General features: G+C 39.3%; 1 protein-coding gene across 1 annotated transcript in view; it reads left to right on the top strand.

Moving 5' to 3' along the window:
- The window catches only part of dchs1b (dachsous cadherin-related 1b), an 85,777-nt gene extending 70,259 nt beyond the window's left edge, over positions 1-15,518 (top strand). Inside the window, exons 12-29 of the mRNA XM_008427253.2 lie at positions 1,647-2,087; positions 2,386-2,681; positions 2,828-2,943; positions 4,369-4,608; positions 5,962-6,087; positions 6,193-6,402; positions 7,258-7,514; positions 7,605-7,811; positions 7,898-8,294; positions 8,389-8,502; positions 8,616-8,827; positions 8,959-9,110; positions 9,884-10,014; positions 10,117-10,403; positions 11,257-11,398; positions 11,485-11,656; positions 12,457-12,866; positions 12,947-15,518. Of these exons, the coding sequence (XP_008425475.1) occupies positions 1,647-2,087; positions 2,386-2,681; positions 2,828-2,943; positions 4,369-4,608; positions 5,962-6,087; positions 6,193-6,402; positions 7,258-7,514; positions 7,605-7,811; positions 7,898-8,294; positions 8,389-8,502; positions 8,616-8,827; positions 8,959-9,110; positions 9,884-10,014; positions 10,117-10,403; positions 11,257-11,398; positions 11,485-11,656; positions 12,457-12,866; positions 12,947-14,988 (5,952 nt within the window). The 3' untranslated portion in view covers positions 14,989-15,518. The remainder of the gene's footprint in view (positions 1-1,646; positions 2,088-2,385; positions 2,682-2,827; positions 2,944-4,368; positions 4,609-5,961; positions 6,088-6,192; positions 6,403-7,257; positions 7,515-7,604; positions 7,812-7,897; positions 8,295-8,388; positions 8,503-8,615; positions 8,828-8,958; positions 9,111-9,883; positions 10,015-10,116; positions 10,404-11,256; positions 11,399-11,484; positions 11,657-12,456; positions 12,867-12,946) is intronic.
- Positions 15,519-20,539: the final 5,021 nt, after the last annotated feature.

Raw genomic sequence — 20,539 nt, 5'->3', positions numbered from 1 at the left:
TCACTCGTGCGCTGCTTGTGTGACAGTGTGATTAGACAGAGGGGAAACAGGCACCTTGGAATCAAACGTTCCCAGATGAGATTTGATGAGGGCCAGCTGCAGTGAATCATACAAACAAAAAGGGAATGTGCACCACTGTACAGTAGCAGGGAACAACACATGCATGCACACGGACATCGTGAAACACTTGTTTTGGATGTCCGGTGTATTGATTTTGAGATAATATTTTACAAAGTAGTGGATAAAATCAAACATGTTCAAATTGTTGTACACTACAGCAATTAGTGTCACACAAATATTGGATGTCTTGAGCAGAAAAAGCAGTGTAGATCAGTAAATAATGGTGGGGACTTTTTGTCCTGATCTGAGTCATTTAGGAACAGACATCTGCTGAGACAACTTCCCTGTACGTTTCTTCATTAAAATCAATATTATGGATGTGCTCAAGATTTCAGCAGCTTTAAAGTACATTTTAATATGGCTTGTTTTTTTTGTTTTGGTTTATAACATATTTTTGTGTGTTTCAAGATAATATTGTATACAGACAAAGCAAGCAGCATAGATATGTAGTATAAATATTGGTACTCTCTCTTCATAAACTTAAAATTTTGATCTAAATATTCTAAACTTTAATGACTGGAATTTGAGCTGCTTGTGTAACAATCCTACGCACCAACACACTTCTGGGGATAGCAGGTCACATAACGCAATCAATCAGGAAGACACAAATATCCCGTTACCATCTCATATATGAACATCAATGTAAAGTGTTAAAATCCAAATCACACTGATATCACAACATTCACCAGTACAATCCAGTTTTCTTAATGTTGTGTTGCCCTACTGCTCAACTAGATTTTTTTTTAAATGTTTTTGCCAACCTTAATGGCTTCCATGCAAGATGGTGATTTTAACCCAGGCCCATTAAATACCCATCTAGACTGAACAAAGTTAATAATGGGCCCACACACACGTTGCCCGCGACACGTAGGAGCTGTTGGAAAAACAAAAATGTATCTATTACTAGAAAAGTGTATATGATTGAAAAGCAGCCCAGTAACATGGACAATCAAGAACCGTATCAGTGTGTCCTGGCCTATTTGGTGCACAGTCGTTCTTTTTTGAGCAGACTGAGGTATGTGGACGTTGGCTATTGCTTTGCTTTATTTGAATTGAAGTATTTACAAGTTTCCCATCAAACCTTTGATCCAAGATGAAATCAAATTGCTGCAGGAGGATATTTATTCTGAAATACTGCACATTTTTCCTCCATGTGCAGTGAGAATGCCCATGAGGGTTTATGAAATTATAACACAAAAAAAAACAAAGAGCAGGCACCAATACATCTCAAGTTCAAGTTTAGGGATGTATGTGCCTTACAGCTGCACTGTCTCCTGAAATTTAAAAGAATTCCAGTCTTGTTACATACAACAGACTTTGCCTTGATGATTTTCTCCCATGCTTCATTAAAATGATACATTGAAATGTTCTGAAGTTTGTTTTAGTGTGTTTTGGCTCAACCTCTCTGTTGATTGGGGGAAATAGTTCCATGTGATTGCTATCTGAATCATCATTATTATGTAACTCAATTGACAGAAAATACTAGAAAAACTTGAGTTGTTTCACTTTATTTGTTTTCATTTCAGGTCCTCAGCAACTCCAGGTCATCTCCAACACCCAATGTCCTTTCTATGACCCTGAACACTGTCGAAGGCACTGCTCCTGGCTCCGTTATCGGCTCCCTACGGTCACCTGACCATCAGGATTCTACTGTGCAGGGAGGCCAGGTCACTTACCTGGTGGTGGGAGGGACCGACCGGGACGGGACCTTCATGGTGGACCGCCTGGAGGGTGATGTTTACCTGGTGCGAGAGCTGGACTATGAGAAGGGGTCAAGATACACTCTGCACATTGAGGTGTCTGATTTCTCTCGGGCGTTTCCAAGCAGCCATCTAGTCAAGCTCGACATCAATGTTCAGGATAGCAACGACCACGCTCCGGAGTTTTCAGAAGACCCAGTGACAATTGTGATCCCAGAAAACATAGATCCAGGAGCTTCTGTGTACACATTCCAGGCAGTGGATAGGGTAAGACAATTGTTGAATTGTTAACCAGTGACTGTAGATTTGGGCAGCACAAAATAACGTGCTCACTTTGTATGTTGATTCCAATGAGTGAACTTTATAGTCATCTGTAACAGGAGTTATCATCAGTTGTTTCTCTGACTTTTTGAATATTTTTTCTTTGAACTACGTCTGCCATCTTATTAACCTTCAGTGTAGCTATCTCGTTTTAGCACTGGAATGTTTTGAAAAGAAAATGGTCGTTCACTTTCTATGAAAGTCCTACTATTAGGTATAAAAGACTACCTTTTGTGTTGTATAGGATGGCAGTGGGCCCAACAGTGAGCTACATTATTCCATTGAGCATCACTGGCCTGACACATCTGACCTCCTGATCCTTGACCCTGTTACTGGCGTCCTTACCTTGGGGAAGACGTTAGACCGTGAGACTACCCCGTCCCTCTATCTTGTGGTGCGAGCCACAGACCAGGCAGTGAATCCCTCTCAGCGACGCTGGGGCTCGGTCACCGCACGGCTGTTTGTGACGGATGAAAACGACAATGCTCCAACATTTAGCTCTCCATCTGCTGTGAGTGTCATGGAGGATCAACCTGTGGGGTGAGTTTATTTTCAGTGGCTTCAAGCACTTTTTAACACTTTTCGTTCAAGTTAACATTGCAAAAGATAAGATAAATTTCTAAAACGTTAGAGTTACTCCTCTGTTTTTGTCAAGATTTTAATTTTGGTTTCATCTTCACCAACAGGTTTGTGATTTTGTATGTGGTGGCGCGCGATAAAGACGAAGGAGAAAATGGCAGAGTATCCTACAGAATCCAAGCAGGCAACAGGGCCGGTCGTTTCACTCTCAATCCTAACACAGGTAAACTTATTTCAAGTATGAAACTTCAAACAAAAACAAGACAATGTTCCAGAGACAAAAATTGTATGCGGAGGGAATCTATAGGTTTTCATTGAACAGAAGAGGAAAAGTTCAGTGTGAACAATAGTTTTATCATGGATAAGGATGAGCAAAACTTGGATAATAAAAAATACTCAAAGAGCTTCATCTGAACTTCTTAAGTAACTCTCATAACGTAATGTACTTTGAAGAAATGTCCTTGAAGTCCTTTGAAGAAATGTTTTGCATTTTTAGCAGTTTCCTAATGTTTCTTAACAGATTTGTTCCTGGAGCATAATCCTTATAATGCTGAATTTGAATTATATTTTCAGGCTTTGACAGTTCATATCTGAGGCTAGGTATTGGTGGCACATGCAGCTCTGACTGGGATTAAGAACCATAAAACAGACACTTAATGCAACTTCCAGATGGAAGAAAGTCTTGACGTCATTACGTTTGAGTATCTGTTGGGTTGATTTCATTTCTGGGTTGTGTGGCGCTAAGTCTGGAGTTATTTTGAGATGTAATAGCAGATTAGCATGCATTGTGAAGAGCCTTGCCAAACTTAATGGCTTATGTAGAAGGTATCATTAGATGCTTATTGCTTAGAAATGGCCAAGTTTGCTCTGCAATCTGTTACTTAAGTTTTCTTGTTGATTTTATGAAGATTTCGGAAAAGTTTCTTCTGAGTTGGTTGCTCACATAACACTACTTAAAAATTAATATTTGTAGAAAATTACTTTTGTTACAGCTGCAAACAAAAATTTCAGTATGAATTATTTGGTAGTCTTTCCTACAAATTGCTAGGTAAAATGGAAAGGGCGTGAAAAAACAAGGGTCATGATGACCTATAGAAGTACATGGTTTTCCTGATTCTGCCTTTAAATGACACAGACAAAAATCCTCCAGGGACATTAGAGTCTGAGCCCCCACAAAGACGTCAGCGCACAGCGTATCCTTGGCTTGCTGTGGCATTTATAAATTACACGTCTCTCAGGCACTGAAGCTAAACTTTGCACAATTCTGTGTAAAGTACAAACACACAAACGCAAACATGTATTTCATACTTCCCCTCACTTTGGCTGACCCTTCTTTTAGTTGGTGGGATTGCAGTAGGGCTGAGGGATGGAGACAGAAAAGCGAGGAAAGTAACTGAGCCCAGACTCTGAGCACTCAGGTTGTAATTCACTGATCTATGTGAATTAAAGTGATTCACATAAGTTACACACATTCGCACACTAGCTGGTGCCTTGCAGATTTAAAGATGAGATTTTTAAAGCAACTTAAAAGTGTGTAAATTAAATAGCAATTTCAGTGGAAAATCTGTTAAGGTTGTAAAACTTTAGGGTAAAGTAATAGTTTTTAAAGAGTTCTAATAAACTATTATATACATTCTTTCTGTTGCAGGCTCCCTCTCTATCCTTAAAGCCCTGGACCGGGAAGAGCAGGAGGTCTTTAATCTAACTGTCGTAGCAGAGGATCATGGGGTACCGCAGCTCTCCACCTCCCAGGTGTTGTGTGTGCAGGTTATTGATGTGAACGACGAAGCGCCGGTGTTTCATCAAGCTGAGTTTGAGGCCCAAATAATGGAAAATCGAGGACCAGGAACCACTGTATATACTATAACGGCCACAGACCGAGACCAAGGTTTGCTGAAAGAGAGTTTATAATAAAAATAAAGTTGGTTGACTTTTTTTAACGGGCTGGAGACAGGCGACTGTAGCAAAGATAGTTTGCATATTCATAAATACTGAGAGAAAAGTGTTGAGTTACTCAAATGTTGCAGTAACAGGACCTTATAGGCCCTGAAAAAGTATTTGCATCCCATCTTTTGTGTTTGGAAAAATGTTTTTGTATCCAACCCCCACTGAGTAAATAGTTTGTTAGAGACGTCAACTGCTGACATTTAACAGCTGAACTTCTTTTTGCTATATTTCTACCTTGCATATCTAGAAACAATTTTTTTCTTTTAATAATGCTACCTCACAGAATAGATCAAGCTCAGTCAGATTGGATGGAGAGTGTCAGTGAGCTGCATTTCCCAAGTCTTGCCAAGGATTCTCAACTAGATTTATGTGTGGACTTTGACTGAACCGTTCTAAAACAGAACATGGTTTGCTCTAAACCAGATATGTCAAGCTCACTTTCCACATGCCATATCCAGCTTGCAATAGAATTGTGTCCTGCCCGCAAGATAATTTTACATCTTTATTCTTAACCCACCAGTGGAATACATAATGCCACACCAATCAAACTATGGATTTTTTAACACACCACGACAGCAAGCTTGCGGTTCAAGTAGATCCAAATAGGGCACCTCCACAGATCTTGATGGTGTTTGCAGAAAGCAGAAATGAAATGTCAGCTCACTCAAGGCAAAGTATGACTCTTTGGGTTCTGCACAGTTTCTGCTCTTCATTCCCAAGACGATGCTCCAGCTCTGACTAGTACATGCCTTTATGAGGAACTGCTCCCAGGAGATGGTGTTTTGGTGACATTTTTTGAGCTACAGCACAATAAAAACACCAAACATCTGGCTCCAAACATTGATGAACATGTGGCAAAAACAATGCTAAATATCTGGCAAAACATGGCTATTGCTGTTGTGTTTTTTCTGCTAAATGGCATGTTTTCATCACCCTATATTGTGCTGTTGCTTTCATGTATTTTTTTCTAAACTGTTGGTCCTTTCTGTGAAAGAGTTTAAAACGCCTGGTCTTAATTTCATTGGAGCTCTGACTGATTAATGTTATAGTCCAGATGAAAGGAAGTCTTTTACAGCCTCTGGCAGGTTTTATTCTGGGATTTCTCTGTATTTGGCTCCATCCAACCCAACAACTCTAATCAGCTTCCCTGATTAGAATGAAGATCTGCCAGTTATATTTTTGAATTAAAGGTTCAAAACATACTTTTCGCCTGTATTCTTTGATTTTCATACTGTTTTTTCACTAATGTTTCATGTTTTCATAAATATTTTTTGTTTTGTTGTTTTTATAACAGGTTCCAATGGTCATATAACATATGGAGGTGTTACAGAAGATGGTTTTGTCATAAATCCTTTGACAGGAGTCATCACCACGACAAAGGAACTTGACACAGAGGTTCAGGCTCATTACACACTCACTGGTAATCAAAACATGCTATTTTACACAACTGAATATGCTCTATTATGTAGAAAAGCTCCCTGTTTTGTGTATCGGCATAAACTGTCAGCTGACAATTTCTCATCAGTGTATGCCAGAGATGGAGGACTGCCTGCAAATTTTGCCAAAGCTGTTGTCCGTGTGGAGGTCCAGGATGTGAACGACAACATTCCTATATTTGCAAAGTCGGTGTATGAACTCGAGGTGCCAGAAAACCAGGATCCCATAGAGCTTTGCTTTATCAAGGCCACAGATCCAGACTCTGGTCCTGGTGGAGAACTGGAGTACAGAATTGCAGGTGAGAGATAGCATTTTGTTTCTAATATTAGACAGTGATTTAAATGATTCATTTTTGTGATTGGGTTCATTTCTCTATGTTTCTTCAGATTATGCATAATGGTAATTCAGAATGTGTCCAAACAATGCTTTTTATTTTGTGGTTTTTCCAGGCTTGAAAGGACCAGGCAATTTTAAAAAAAATTTATATATCTATATAATCAGCCCCATTTGGACTACTGTCATTAAATTGCCTCACCTTCGTCCAGCACTAATGCAACTTTAATGCCTGTTGATGCATATTCAATACAAAAGAACATTTTGGAAGTACTTTTTGTCATCTAGTGGCCAGTGTGCGTAAAGCATCCAGTTTTGATTTTACAGTATTAAATGGCATTTGAAAAACAATTATATCTGCCCAGAATGGATTATACAGAAATCTAAGTTACAGATTATGTTAACAATATAATCAGTAACAACACAATTCAGTTATTTTATACCTCTACCAAGTTCAAAATAAATAAATAAATAAAACTGTAGCTGGAGCTCGAACAATTGTTTATATATTAATATGCCCAGTTGTGTCTTATGTCATTTAAATTTTAATTCTTATGTACATGGTACTTCCAAATTAACTATTCTTATTGAATTTTGATTGTTTATTTTGAAAGCAAATTAAACAATCCCTGTGCATCTATATCACCAGAGATATGGTGATATTTGATGATTGAGATGCACATAATTCCATTTCATCTGGCTTTTGTAATTACTGTGTTCCCTGCATATTCAAGAGACCTTCATTGTGACTTGCTTGGGTTACTTCAAGGTCCCATGAAACACAAGACTTTGCTAATGTTTTTCTCTGTCATCATTGTAGCGGGAGACTTTGACGGAGCCTTCCAACTCCACCCTAGGACGGGAGCTCTCTCCACCTCACGCAGACTTGACAGGGAGACAATTGTGGAATATAACTTGGAGGTGGTGGCCAAGGACCGAGGGAGTCCTCCTCTCAGTGCTACTGCCACAGTCAGAGTGAAAGTGTTAGATGTCAATGACAACAGCCCGGTTTTTAAAAGAAGCAGCTATAACACGGAGGTCTCTGAGGATGCCGCAGAGGGTTTTCAAGTTCTGCAGGTAAGACAGATGATTAAAAAATAATCAGAGCGTCAAATGAGCACTCAAGTTTATTAACATATTGCTGAATAATTGCTCCTTCTTTTCCAGGTGTCAGCAACAGATGCTGATGATGATCTTAATGGGAAGATCCTGTATTTTCTTAGCCAGGAGGCACACGGAGCGTTCACACTCGATGAAGAGACTGGTCGTATCACCACGTCAGCACCTTTGGATCGGGAAAAATTGGCGTCATACAGCTTTCAGGTGTTTGCTGTAGACCTTTCTCCTGCTGTGCCCAGGAACTCTTCTGCTCAGGTAAAAACATTGGAGCTGATGGTGGCCAGTTGCTACACTCGCACAATGATTTTATCCTTTTAACTTATGGGACATTTACCCAACAGGTGACGGTCACCATTCTTGATGTCAATGACAATGCTCCCTTCTTCGTACAAGACCCGTTGATCATCGAAGTTTCCAACAGGCGTTCCCAGCGTGTTTTAGCCACTATGAAGGCTGAGGATAAAGACTTTGGTGCCAACGGTTCTGTGTTTTATCGCTTTGCCACATCTGTGAAGGGCTTCAGCATCAATTCGCTGACTGGGGAGATCCAGGCCACTGAACCGCTAAGAGACCTTACTCAGGCTCAAAGGACCTTGATAGTGGAGGCCATGGACCAAGGGAGCCCAGCACAATCCGCACAAGGAGTGGTGGTAATTTTTGTGAAGGAAGTGGAGTACAATGGCATTCGATTCTCAAGGAATGCTCGAGATGTCAGCATACAGGAAAACGCTGAAAAAGGTTGGGGAGCATTGTTTGGAATCAGGGACTTGCATTGTTTGTCAGTTTCTCTGATCTCACAGTAAGTAATATTGTCTCTGATTCACAATTCTAGGCACAGCAGTGGCTCAGACTCAGGCTCAGTATCCTGATGGCACACATATGGGGATCAGCTATAGTCTCTTTAGTGGGAACAAAAAGCAGGCTTTCAGTATCAGCTCCTCAACAGGTGAGATTATCCAGTTTGCTTGAAACCTATTGGTGTATAAAGCTGTCCCAGTTTGAGAATCTTCCCCACCAGTCTTGTTAACAGACATTTTCCTTTTGCCATCTGTCATGTAGGTGAAATCTGGGTGCAGAGCTCCCAGGGACTAGATTTTGAGGACAGTCCCCGACTCCGTCTTGTCGTGAAAGCTGAAACTGTGTCCTCCACATCATTCATGGCTATTAATTTGGTGCTTCAGGATGTTAATGACAACCTTCCTCGCTTCCAGTTGCAGAATTATGTCGCCTACATGAAAGAGGCCCAAGGATATGAAATGCCAATTATACAGGTGTTTAAAGATCATGAAAGTTAACTTTCATTACTAAGTCTTACTATCAGTATTAGATACACTGACAGTTCTAGAGGTAACATGAAAATGTTTTGTTTTGTTTTTAATTCCCTCCTCAATTCTTTTCCCAGGTGGTGGCCGAGGATGTGGATCAAGGGCAAAATGGTCAGGTGACCTACTCCATCCAGTCATCAAGCATGAGCGGTTTGTTTAAGATTGACCCGATGACTGGAAGCATCACGACAGCTGCCATCATGGACCGGGAGATCTTTACAAAAACCAAGTGAGGATAAATCATTAGTCCTGATAAACATGCACAAGAACAATTAACATACATCTTTGCAGAATACATATTAGTGCTGCGCAATATATTGAATATTAATTCAAAAACACTATAAATGTTTGCAATATCACAAAAGACTCCTTGTAAGTACATGGAGTCTTTTATTGTTCCTCTTCTTGTTTTTCACTCACTAAGTTGTTAGACTTCGGTGGGCTTAGGGGAGTTGCTAGTTTGTTGTCGCTGTTTCCGGACTAGTAAAGATGAACAAATATATAAAATCCTTTAACTGCACGTTTTGTTGTCTTTCTCATTTTAAGAAATGACTGAAAGAAATTTGTTTCAATATGAATATATATGTAGCCCTTTGTGAAACAGATGGTTATGGAGTAGACTAGAGGTTTTGAGACAGTTTTAAAAGCAAAGAGATGCTTTCATTATATTTTCATTTGAATTTTTAATGGTTTGGATAATTGTAAGAAATGATTTGTTATTATGAAATGAAAAATGTCTTCAGGGAAATATATTTTAAGCAATGTTTAATGTAAGGTTATGCTACTGCAATAAAATATGAATTTTATTTTAAGAGCTGTTACACAGCCTAACCATAATTATTTTATTGGGTGCTTTACATTCATGTTGTCTTCCTATTATATACACTGCTCAAAAAAATAAAGGGAACACTTAAACACTTAAGTGTTCCCTTTATTTCAGCAGTATATTTCCATAATATCCATAATATCTTTGTAAAAAATATATATTTTCTCAACTCACAGGCTAGTAGTTACTGCAACAGACAGAGGAAGTCCAAGATTGTCCGGTTTAGCCACACTAACAGTGATAATTGTTGATCAAAATGACAACAGTCCTACTATCCCCTTACCTCAGGAGGTTCGCATCCCAGAAAGTGAGTGTTTTTAATTTTTAAGCAATCTGTTTATTGGTCATCATCATCTGTTAAGTACAACAAACATGTATGTCTCATTTCCTTAATACTCTTTCTTGTCAGATACATTAATCGGCACAGAGATTACTCTTGTGACGGGCAACGACGTTGACTCCAGTCCCGCCCTGTCCTACTCCTTGCAGCTTGACCCAACAGCTTTAGGCAAATTTGGGATTCACCGTTACAGTGGTGGTGTATCACTCATTGGCCCGCTGGACTTTGAAGAGAAAACATGGTACACCCTAACCGTCAGAGCTACAGACAGCCAGCACCAAACTGAGGCAAACATTACAATTGTGGTGGAGGATATTAACGACAATTCACCAACATTCTCCCAAGATCTCTATCAGGTAGGATGACCTATAAAGAAGGAGAAATGAAATTTCCTTTTTTTTTCTTCTTTTTTTTTACTTTTGTATGAATGTAAACTCATTGAAATCATTGTTTTTAATGTGCACTGTAAATTCCATCTGCATGAGGAAATGCACACAGTCATATTTTTCTTTTACATTTTTGACCTCTTCACACCCCTAAAGACTTGACACCATAATAAATTTTACACCAGAAATTGTCGCTGCAGCATACAGCTTTAAAACTGTTGTAAAAACATGCAGGCACATTGCCTGTGTGCACACACTGTGGGCGATAAAAGTTAACTGCCTAATTTTAACTGGTGAAAAGTTGTAGAGATGAGCCTATATAAACTGTGTCAGGAAATTACCTCAACATTAGCACACTCTGAGGAAAACCAGGGACTGTGCTATGATATGCACTTTTTCTCATCTGTGGGGCTACTGCCTGTTGCCCTCTTGACTTGGATTTAGAAGATTTATCACAGTATGTATGTAACTGGTTTCCCTTTTTTGCCCTGTGGTGTAACTGCTTGATTCTCACTTATTCACAAAAAGACAACAAATCACATTATACCAAAAAAAAAAAAACATTTTAACATGTTCACATTTTTTTTCTGTTAGTAAAGGGAAAACTGGCATATGTTTTGTTGAGTTGTTATTTGAAAAGTCAATTTTTTTAGATTTTTCTATGCAACAAAAAGCTAGGGTTGTCAATTGATAAATACAATTTAAGTTTGAATTTGAGTGGTCAGTATGACTGAAAAGATGCTACATAAATTCAGTGCATTTTCCAATTATTTGTAATTAAACAATCAATCAATAAATTCTTTAACCAAATGTTGCTCTCCAGATTACCCTTCCTGAGCACACACCACCTGGAAGTGCAGTTATCACAGTAACAGCAACTGACAAGGACTCTGGAGATAATGGAAAGATCACCTACAGAGTGATGTCGTCCACTCAGGAGGGTTATTATATTAACCCCAGCAACGGTAAGATTATCTAAGCTCTTCAGTTTTCTATCTTAGTTGATCCTCACCGCATTTTTTGCACTGACTAGATTGCCTTTTCTGTCCAGGAACCTTGTTTATCAACCACCGAGCCGAGTTTGACCCTGAACGCCCAGCAATAAACATCGTCATTGAAGCTCGTGATGGAGGCTCACCTCCACTCTCCACTCTCACTACAGTCCAAGTTCAAATATCTGATGTCAATGACAATTCTCCTGTGTTTCACCAGTCAGAGTACAGGTTAGTCAACATTTATTTACAGGTGCATCTGAATAAATCAAAATATCATTGCAAAGTTAATTTATTTCAGCAGCACATAGAAAAAGATATTTTAGCTATTTCATATTATATAGATTCCATAAAAACAGAAAAATATATCTAAGTATTCATTTCTAGAATTGTTGTTTTTTTTTTGCTTAGAGTTAGGAAAAATCCAGATTCATCTTCTCAGAAAAATATATTACATAAGACTAAAAAATATTTAAAAGAGAAAAGTTTATTGAAAAATATACCCACATGCTATAAAGTAAGTCAGTACTTGGTTGGGTTTGATTTTGCATTAATTAATACAAAAGTGCTGCATTGCATGAAGGCAATCGGCCTGTGGCATTGCAAGGGTGTTCAAGAAGATCAACTTCAAGAAGATCAACTTCTCTTCTGCATGGTTTGGGTCTGTTGTCTTTTATCTTGCTCCTAACAATAACTAGAATATTTTTGTTTTAATATTTTATTTATGTTTATGCAGTAATATATGGTAAATGGCAGATAAGGCCATGTTTGCTCTCATGAATGATATTTGTCTCCTCTCAAGGCTGTGGTTATCCTTCATATATATGTCATTTTTTCTTGTTACCTGAATTACTGGAATAACTTAACTTTGTGGCAATACTCTAATTGACTATTAGAGTATTGCCACTCTAATTGCCACACCTTGGAGCATGTTGGCTCCAAGGTGTTGGAGCCAACATGCTCCAACACCTTGGAGCATGTTGGCCTAGTCTCAGGATTAATTCTTGTATGTGACATTTTTCTGTATGCAGGGCTACAGTTTCTGAAGACACCATCCCAGGGTCAACAGTTTTGACCTTCGAGGCCTTCGACAGTGACCTGTCACGAGAAAACTGTGGCTTTGACTTCGCCATTGCCAGTGGAAATGAAGGAAATGCATTTCAGATTGAGAGCAGCGTACGCTTCCTGGAAGGACGGGGCTTCCAGACAGTCGGAATGCTGCTATTGGCTGAGAGGCTTGACTTTGAAATCAAACCACTTTATAACCTCACTGTGGTGGTGTCAGACCGAGGTGTCCCCCAAAGGAGTTCTAGTGTTGCTGCAATGATAACCATCACCGATGTTAATGACAACCCTCCAGTGTTCACTAGAGCAGAATATACTGTGTCACTCAGCGAGGGAGCTGCCTCTGGGACTGAGATTATACGACTGACCGCAACAGGTGGGCAAATGTTTTATATTCTTACCTAATTTAGCTACTGTTCCTTCTTTATAATCTGCTTCTTCTGTTTCGATTTGCAGACCCAGACTCGACTCCCAATGCTGAAGTCCAATATACCATCAGCTCCGGAGATGAGGTGAACCTATTTTCCATTGACCAGTGGACTGGAGCCATTAAGCTTGAGCAAACACTTGACCGGGAACACCAGTCTATGCACATTGTCATTATTCAAGCCACGGATGGCAATGGCCATTTTGCACTAGCTCCAGTCATTGTTGAAGTAAAGGATGTAAACGACAACCATCCATTCTTTCCTGTGGAGGTCCTAACAGCCAGTATTCGGGAAAACCAGCCAGCAAACTCAGCTGTGACTGTTCTCCATGCCATAGACCATGACACAGGGGTTTTTGACCAACTGAAGTACTACATGGTGGAGAAGTCTGGGAAAGGAAAAGACAACTTTGTTGTGGATCAGAATTCAGGAGAAATCCGAAGTAAATTTACATTTGACTATGAAAAGATCAACTCCTTCAATTTTGAAGCCTTGGCTGTGGATTCGGGCAACCATTCAGCAACTGTAACCGTACAGGTGTTTGTCACAGGTGAAGACGAGTATGACCCACTGTTCACGTCCAGTCAATTCTCCTTTGAAGTGCCAGAGGGAGCCAAGAAAGGCCAGAGCATTGGCCAGGTTCAAGCACAGGATGAAGATGAAGGAGTGGATGGTGTTGTTCTCTACTCTATAACTTCCATCTCACCATATTTTGATGTAAACAAAACTACTGGTGTGATTTTTCTTAAGTTAGATAGTTCCGGCAGCAGCAGTGGGTCAGGCCGGGCTAAACGGGAAACCAGGGTTATGACCCTGGATGTAAAAGCTCACAGTCCACTTGATGCCTCTCGCTCTACATCAGCCCAGATCTCCATTGACGTCACTAATACCAACTTTGGCTTGGCTGCTGATGTAAACATACTGCTTATTATTATCATTGCTGTGTCTCTGGGAGTCATCATATTACTTGTAGTTTTGGCTGTGGTAGTTTTCCTTGTCAAGTCACACAGGAGGAAAAAAAGTCAAGATACAGAAGACAGGACTCTTGCATCAGGAACTGCCTTAAAGAAATTGGATGAATGCACCTCGGGACCTGGAGGAGACAATATTTACCACCAGACTTTGCCAGGTTATGTTGCTGATCAGGGAGGAGCTGGTGGTGGTCCCTACCCTAGAGGAGGCTCTTTGGACCCCTCTCACTCCAGTGGCAGAGGATCAGCTGAGGCAGCAGAGGATGATGAAATTCGGATGATTAATGAGTACCCTCGCGTTGCCTCTATTACCTCGTCCATGCAGGAACACATCTCAGCCAGAGGGCCAGATTCTGGAATTCAGCAGGATGCTGACCAACTTTCGGACATATCCTGTGAACCTGCAGCTTTGGAGGGAAGCACTTGGTTCAAAGGGAAGAAACTGGGAGGCAGTCTGAGTGGGACCTTGCTTTCTGGCCAGCTCCCAGTCTACAGGGATGAAGGAGGTGGTTACCTAGGAGTAGGTCGTGGTCTAAATATTTCCCTTCCCAAGGATTATGCCTTCCCTGAGGATGGTAAACCATCAGTTGATGGTTCGCTCACTGCTATTGTTGCGAGTGATGAGGAGCTTCGTGGAAGCTATAACTGGGATTACCTGCTCAACTGGTGTCCTCAGTTCCAACCTCTCGCCAATGTCTTCACTGAGATTGCCCGGCTAAAAGATGAAACCACTCAGCAAAATCAGAACCCTCGCCAACCCTTTCAACCCAAGCCCAAAATGGATCCCAAACCTAGAATCGATCCTCCTCCTCTCATCACATCAGTGGCTCACCCAGGGGCTATGACAGTGCCCCCTAAAGTCCCTGTAATTGGACGGACATTCCCCCACTTGTCCTCTCTACGTAGGTCTCCTATTAGTCATGAAGGATCAATTTCCTCAGCAGCAATGTCGCCAAGCTTCTCTCCTTCCCTGTCACCTTTGGCTGCTCGGTCTCCAGCTGTTTCTCCATTTGGAGTCAACCAAGGGCCTTCTGCATCAATGATTAGCACCAGAGAGCCTTCACTTGAGCAAAGTCCTGATCATGAGATGAGAATATGATTGGCACTATTTACAGAGGGATTTAAGACTGATGTCTTGAACAAAGCACGCAATCCCTCTAAATGTTCTTTTGAAGAACATGTACTTTTCTGATATAACTGATTTCATCATAAGAAAAAAAACGTTTCACAAATGCGCTGATCAATTTTGCATACAAACATCTCTTGGACAAACAAACACTGCACATTTACCTAGTTTAATACTTGGGTTTGTTATTCAGATACTTGCAGGAATATACAAAAGTGAAAACATGCCTGGTTTGACAAGAACCAGCCAAACTCTTTTTTTTTTTAAGTGACATAGATCTCCATGAACTGAACAGGGTCAGGAGGTAGGTGTTTCCACTGACGAGCCCCTAAAGTCAGAGATCTCTTAGTGTGTAGATAGATAGATAGATGTGCTGTTTTTCATGTTTACCTCACTGGCTGGCCAGAGAGCTAAGGACCCTCTCTTTGTGTCAATGAACTTTTTTACACTACAGTATTAAACTTGTGTTGTGGGTGCTTTTTAAAATGGCTTCTGGACATGAGCAGAGACACAGTGATGGACCTGCAAAGGCATCACATAGTGGACAGAAATGGAGATTCCCTCCAAGTCAAAGAACACTTGTTTTGATTTTATTTTTATATTTTTATATGAATATATGATTTCAGGTCTATTATTCTACATTGAGAGGTTATTGTTTTGTGTATTTGCATGTATGTATATTTGTATGTATCTCTTACATTTTTAGAGACTCTTGTGACAGTTGTGTGAGAGTGGAAGATGTTTTTGTACAATTATTTATATGAAAATACAGACTTTCTGCCACAATTTGGCAACAGGAAAACCAAGCACAGCTCAGTTTGATCTGTTTCTAAACCTGTTGTTATGTTCCGATTTCTTTTTTTGGTCAAGTTATTGATCAGCCCAACACCAAAACAGAAGTCGAATGAAGATCATCAACATAAACTTAGCACAAAAAATAAGAAAATTTGTGTTTTGTCCTTTTTTGTGCTGCTGTTATAACAATGTTTTTTGTAAAGAGATCTTAGTGTGTAAAAGTCTGTTTGTCTCTTCTTAAGAGTTGCCACAATTAAGCAGAAATGCATACATTTTCCTTCTAAATATGGCACCTTTTTAAAAAATAAACAGGCTTTTAAACAAAATAATATATTTTCCCAAACATCATTGTTACAAAAACTTGACAATTTTGTTATTTTTTAAGCTAAGTATACAAATCTCAGCTTCTCCAGTTATTCAGTATTACGCTGTGTGTGCTTGCACAGAGTGGCACATTCCCACTGTCATTCAGAGACATCTGAATTTTCTGATCACCTATGTGTCTTTGAAAGAAAGTGCTTCCTCAACTACAGTCTTCACAGCCATAAGGCTATGAAGGTCTTCATCTCAGCTCAATGCAAAGACAATGAACAAGCTGAGATTCTTAACAAAAGAGTTTAAACATAAGAGGGTTTTTTTCCACAAAAACAGTTCGTTTGTTAGATTTGGGCAGGAGTGAAAGCTGTTTCCTAAAAGTCTCCATGAAAAAACAAAAAAGCAAAATAAAAACACAACTGAGAGCTGTTTTTATAGTTCAAACCTCAAGCTGTCGTGAGGTACATCATGACAATTTTCTAATCCAGTATGTTTGGTTCTCTCCGTTCCGTTTTTCTTTTTGAACAACAAAAGAGCCTTATTCATGAGTGACAATAGGATGGAGCAGTAGATATTTAGACAGATTGTGGCCTCTGGTCATGTCATGAAGAAAAGTGAAGCTCTTGACCAACAGTTCTATGAATGTTTTAACCTTCGCTGAAGGAAACCAGGTGGCTGAAATAACCTTACTTTGTAAAGAGGCTGGATTTCTCCTGAAAAAAAAAGGTGAAGAACTCGATCATCACTGAGATCTAACGTGTCTAATCCATGGCAATGAAAACTCTTGGCTGAAGTAGTTTGAGGATTTGCTCACAACTAGAAAACTCTTCTTGGATTTTTCCCAGCGTAACTGGAGGAGTTAGCCAGAACTTGTTTAAGATGGTGTATAACTTTCTGCCTGGGATACCTCATTATCCCCCAGAATGAGCTGGAAATGATCTTTCAGAAGAAGGATTTCTGGAAAATCCTTCTTCTCAGAAACTATTTATTCAAGACATTTTTTAATCAAAATCTGTAAAAGCCTGTTCATGATATTTATGAAGCAAATTTTATATTGTTGAAAATTACCTCAGTCAACTAAATAGCTTTTTCTTACTGCTAAGAAGACAAATTTTGTTATGTCTATGCAAGTCTTTTCTCAAGATTCACATAGATCATGCTACACTTACTTGTATTTATCTAACACAGTTCTCAATAACATCTCTTTAACTCCACTTCCAGACTCAACTCCCAGTTGGTGATACAGTAGCACTGTTTTTCAGGACTGAAGATTGCACTTTGGCATTCAAAACAGAAAGTTAAGCAAGCTCTAACCCCAGCCTAGTACAGGAACTGCTTCGGTGGAAAAATCTTGTTGGAGAAAAGTCGCACCTGAGCCAAACAAATGGGAAGCAAAAGCCTGAGTCCCCAGTGAATGTAAAAGATTTTGGCAAACAGTGCAGTATTTGTGTCTGTTTTACTTTCAGGTTTAATGCATTTTGTGTTGGTGTTTCTTGCTGTAAGCCACATCAGGGGCAGTTTTTAACTCTTCGTTTCCATTCAGACCATCTAACCAAATTGCATTTTCTGGATGTCCCATTGTTTCCAAAACACGTTTTCTACCTCTGTTATTTGTTCATCACAACACTGCATGTTCTCTCATGCAAAGCAGAAAGCTGTGGCTGACATGCTAAGACAATTTTATTATTGCTCAAAAACATTTGTGTTGGTAAGCTTCAATTTAAACATGGATGCCAGTGACTGATCAGTGGACAAATGGCCAAAAGAAATAACAATGAGACAAGCTGTACATGTATTTAAAGCAAATAATAAATTCCTACTGATCTCTTTTGACAAACTGGAGTCAGACCTCATCTTTGTAGAATATAATCCAAGATTACTAGAGAAGAACTGTTACAAAATTAATCAGACTTAAAGAAGCAAATGTCAAAAATAAGCTGTAAATATCTAGGTCAAACAATGTGTGCATTTGTTATAGACATATTTTGAACCTACAAAAAACACTTCTGAATAGAAGAAAATATTAGAATTTAAAAAGTAAATTCTTTGGAAATTAATAATTTTCACTGATAAATTCATCGATGACTAAAATAATTACTTGCACCCCTAAGATGCAATTTGGGCCCAAATTGGTCAGAGTTGATGGATGGAGAATCTGTGTAAAGATATATAAAAAATACTACAGTAAATGTGACTGAATGAGCATGATCTATTTTTAAAAAGGGTAAAGATTTTAGTATTTACATGATCTCAGCTGGTAGACAGAAAACAGAATTGCACTGTAATTGCAGTGGAGAGTTGTTCAATGGATAACCCACTAAAATCCTCCCTTTTGTGAGTTACTACATTTAGACTGTCATCCATACACATACGATCAGTCTACATAATTTCGATTTAAACAGATGACCTAAGCGGTATATCTGCAGAGAGCAAAAAGAAAAACTTGCTGGCTTGACCTAGATATTCACCTGCATACAAACGTTTGTCTACAGTCTGCTGCCTCAACCTGCAACAATAAATAATTACAAGCACACAGATAAATTAACTTGGAGACGACTGCTCAGTGCCACATATGTCCCATGTCAGCCTACCTAGCTAACAATAGCTGGCCTAGATTCTGTTTTTGAGTGAACAAACTAAAACTGTGCTGCTTTTTCAATAGAAAATAGTGCAGAAATTAGCAAGAAAGCATTACTCAAAATGTCAGTTACACTACAACATTCATCAGGACTGAAGTCCTGTTGCTTTCTGTCAACTAGAAAGTGTCCCACCTAAAAGAAACTAAAGAATAGCCAGGCGGTGATTTGGTACTCAGAAAAGGATAGTCTGACATATTTAAGATGACCGCAATACACAAATATAAAATTGTTATGTCTTGCATCAATAGGTTTGCAAAAGAGAGAATCAATAAAATCAGTTATCGCTAGGAAATAGGTTTTTGATTTTGACCTCACTGGTGCAGGATTTATTAAGAACCCACAAAGAGAATGTCTCCTCTTTTTCTGTGGTAACAAAACCAGTCGTCCTCTAAAAAGGTTTGGCTTTGTGTTCCACATAAGTAAAGGTTACTAAAGCTGGACTCTGTGTTCTTCTATAAGTACTGGTTGGTAAGGCTGGGCTCTGTGTCCCTGGTTAACTGGTTCCTGATTCGTTGCTCTTTGATTTAATAATGGAGGATCAGTATATAGTCCCTGAGAAAAGCCGGGCTGTGTGTTTCCCAGTAAGTACTGGTTAACTACCCAATAGCTCCTGATTTGTTCCTGTTTGGTTTTTTGATAGCTACCCATTAGTTCTCAATGAGTCCCTCTTTGTTACCCAGGTAACTAAACTACTGTGTGTGTTCCCCCTTAATTGCTGGTTAACTAATGATGTACTACTCCATTAGTACATGTTCAAGTAGTTTATCAGATATTGTGTAACTTATTGTAAAGTGTTACCTCCTCATCAGTCATTTTTTCTGGTTTGGTTTATTTGACGATTTTTGAAAATCGGAAAATGCATCTAATGTATTCTCGGTGCTTATTTTAAATGGAAGCAGTTATATATTTGCCAAAAGCTTTGCAAAATGGATCAAATCCCCCCAGAAAAAGGACTGATAGCTGGCCAAGACGGCTGGTACCTCCAGGTTGTTTTACTCATATACAGTACAAACTGTTTTGTAAAAAAAAGAAAGAAAATAGGTTGTTTTAGTTTGCTGTCTGCATTTATTTAAATTTATTGCACACCAAAATGCAAACACATACCGGACAATTAAAGGGGCAGTGTTATCTAAAATTGACTTTTTTGAGATTTACATCATGTTGTCATCAAAAGCACACATGGAGTGTTTCCCTGATTACTTCATGTTGTGAAATCATTTAATCTCCTGTTGTAACCTCTCAGTTGTGCAAAATTCCTGGTTGGACCTAGTGCCGCCTTTAAGACACAGCTCCTCCTCAGAGCTGCAGTTTCCAAGCTTCTGAGCCTCACAGAGAAGCCGTCCTCTGAGACTCCACCACTCAGCTCCGTTAGACTCGCCAGCAGCAATTAGCAAATCCTGGTGGAACTGCACATCTGCTGAGCTCATTATAGGAGCTACTTCTTAGTAAAATGTAGGCAAAAACTTTGTTAAAAGGGTTGAAAAGAGGAGCGGTGTGATGAAAACATCGTTTCAGAAAGAGCAGGAGGTTTTAAAGAGACAGAAGTCCAATTTCAAAGCGATAAATTACAAAGTCAAATTTCTGTGATGTCATTTATACAGCATTTTCATGACAACTGAAGGTAAAATAGTGATTTAACCGTGGTACAAATGGCACTATGTGCCTGGAAAATACATAATACTACCCCTTTAAGAAAGGTTATGAAAGCATAAGTAGCTCTCAAGATGCAATTCCGTTTTTGTGGAACCCACTTTACAGCAATTCTGTTGTTGAAA

Source organism: Poecilia reticulata, linkage group LG14 (assembly GCF_000633615.1).
Source record: "Poecilia reticulata strain Guanapo linkage group LG14, Guppy_female_1.0+MT, whole genome shotgun sequence".
Classification (NCBI taxonomy): Eukaryota; Metazoa; Chordata; class Actinopteri; order Cyprinodontiformes; family Poeciliidae; genus Poecilia; species Poecilia reticulata.
Note: the sequence above shows the minus strand (reverse complement) of the source record. Positions and strands in the feature narration are given on the sequence as shown.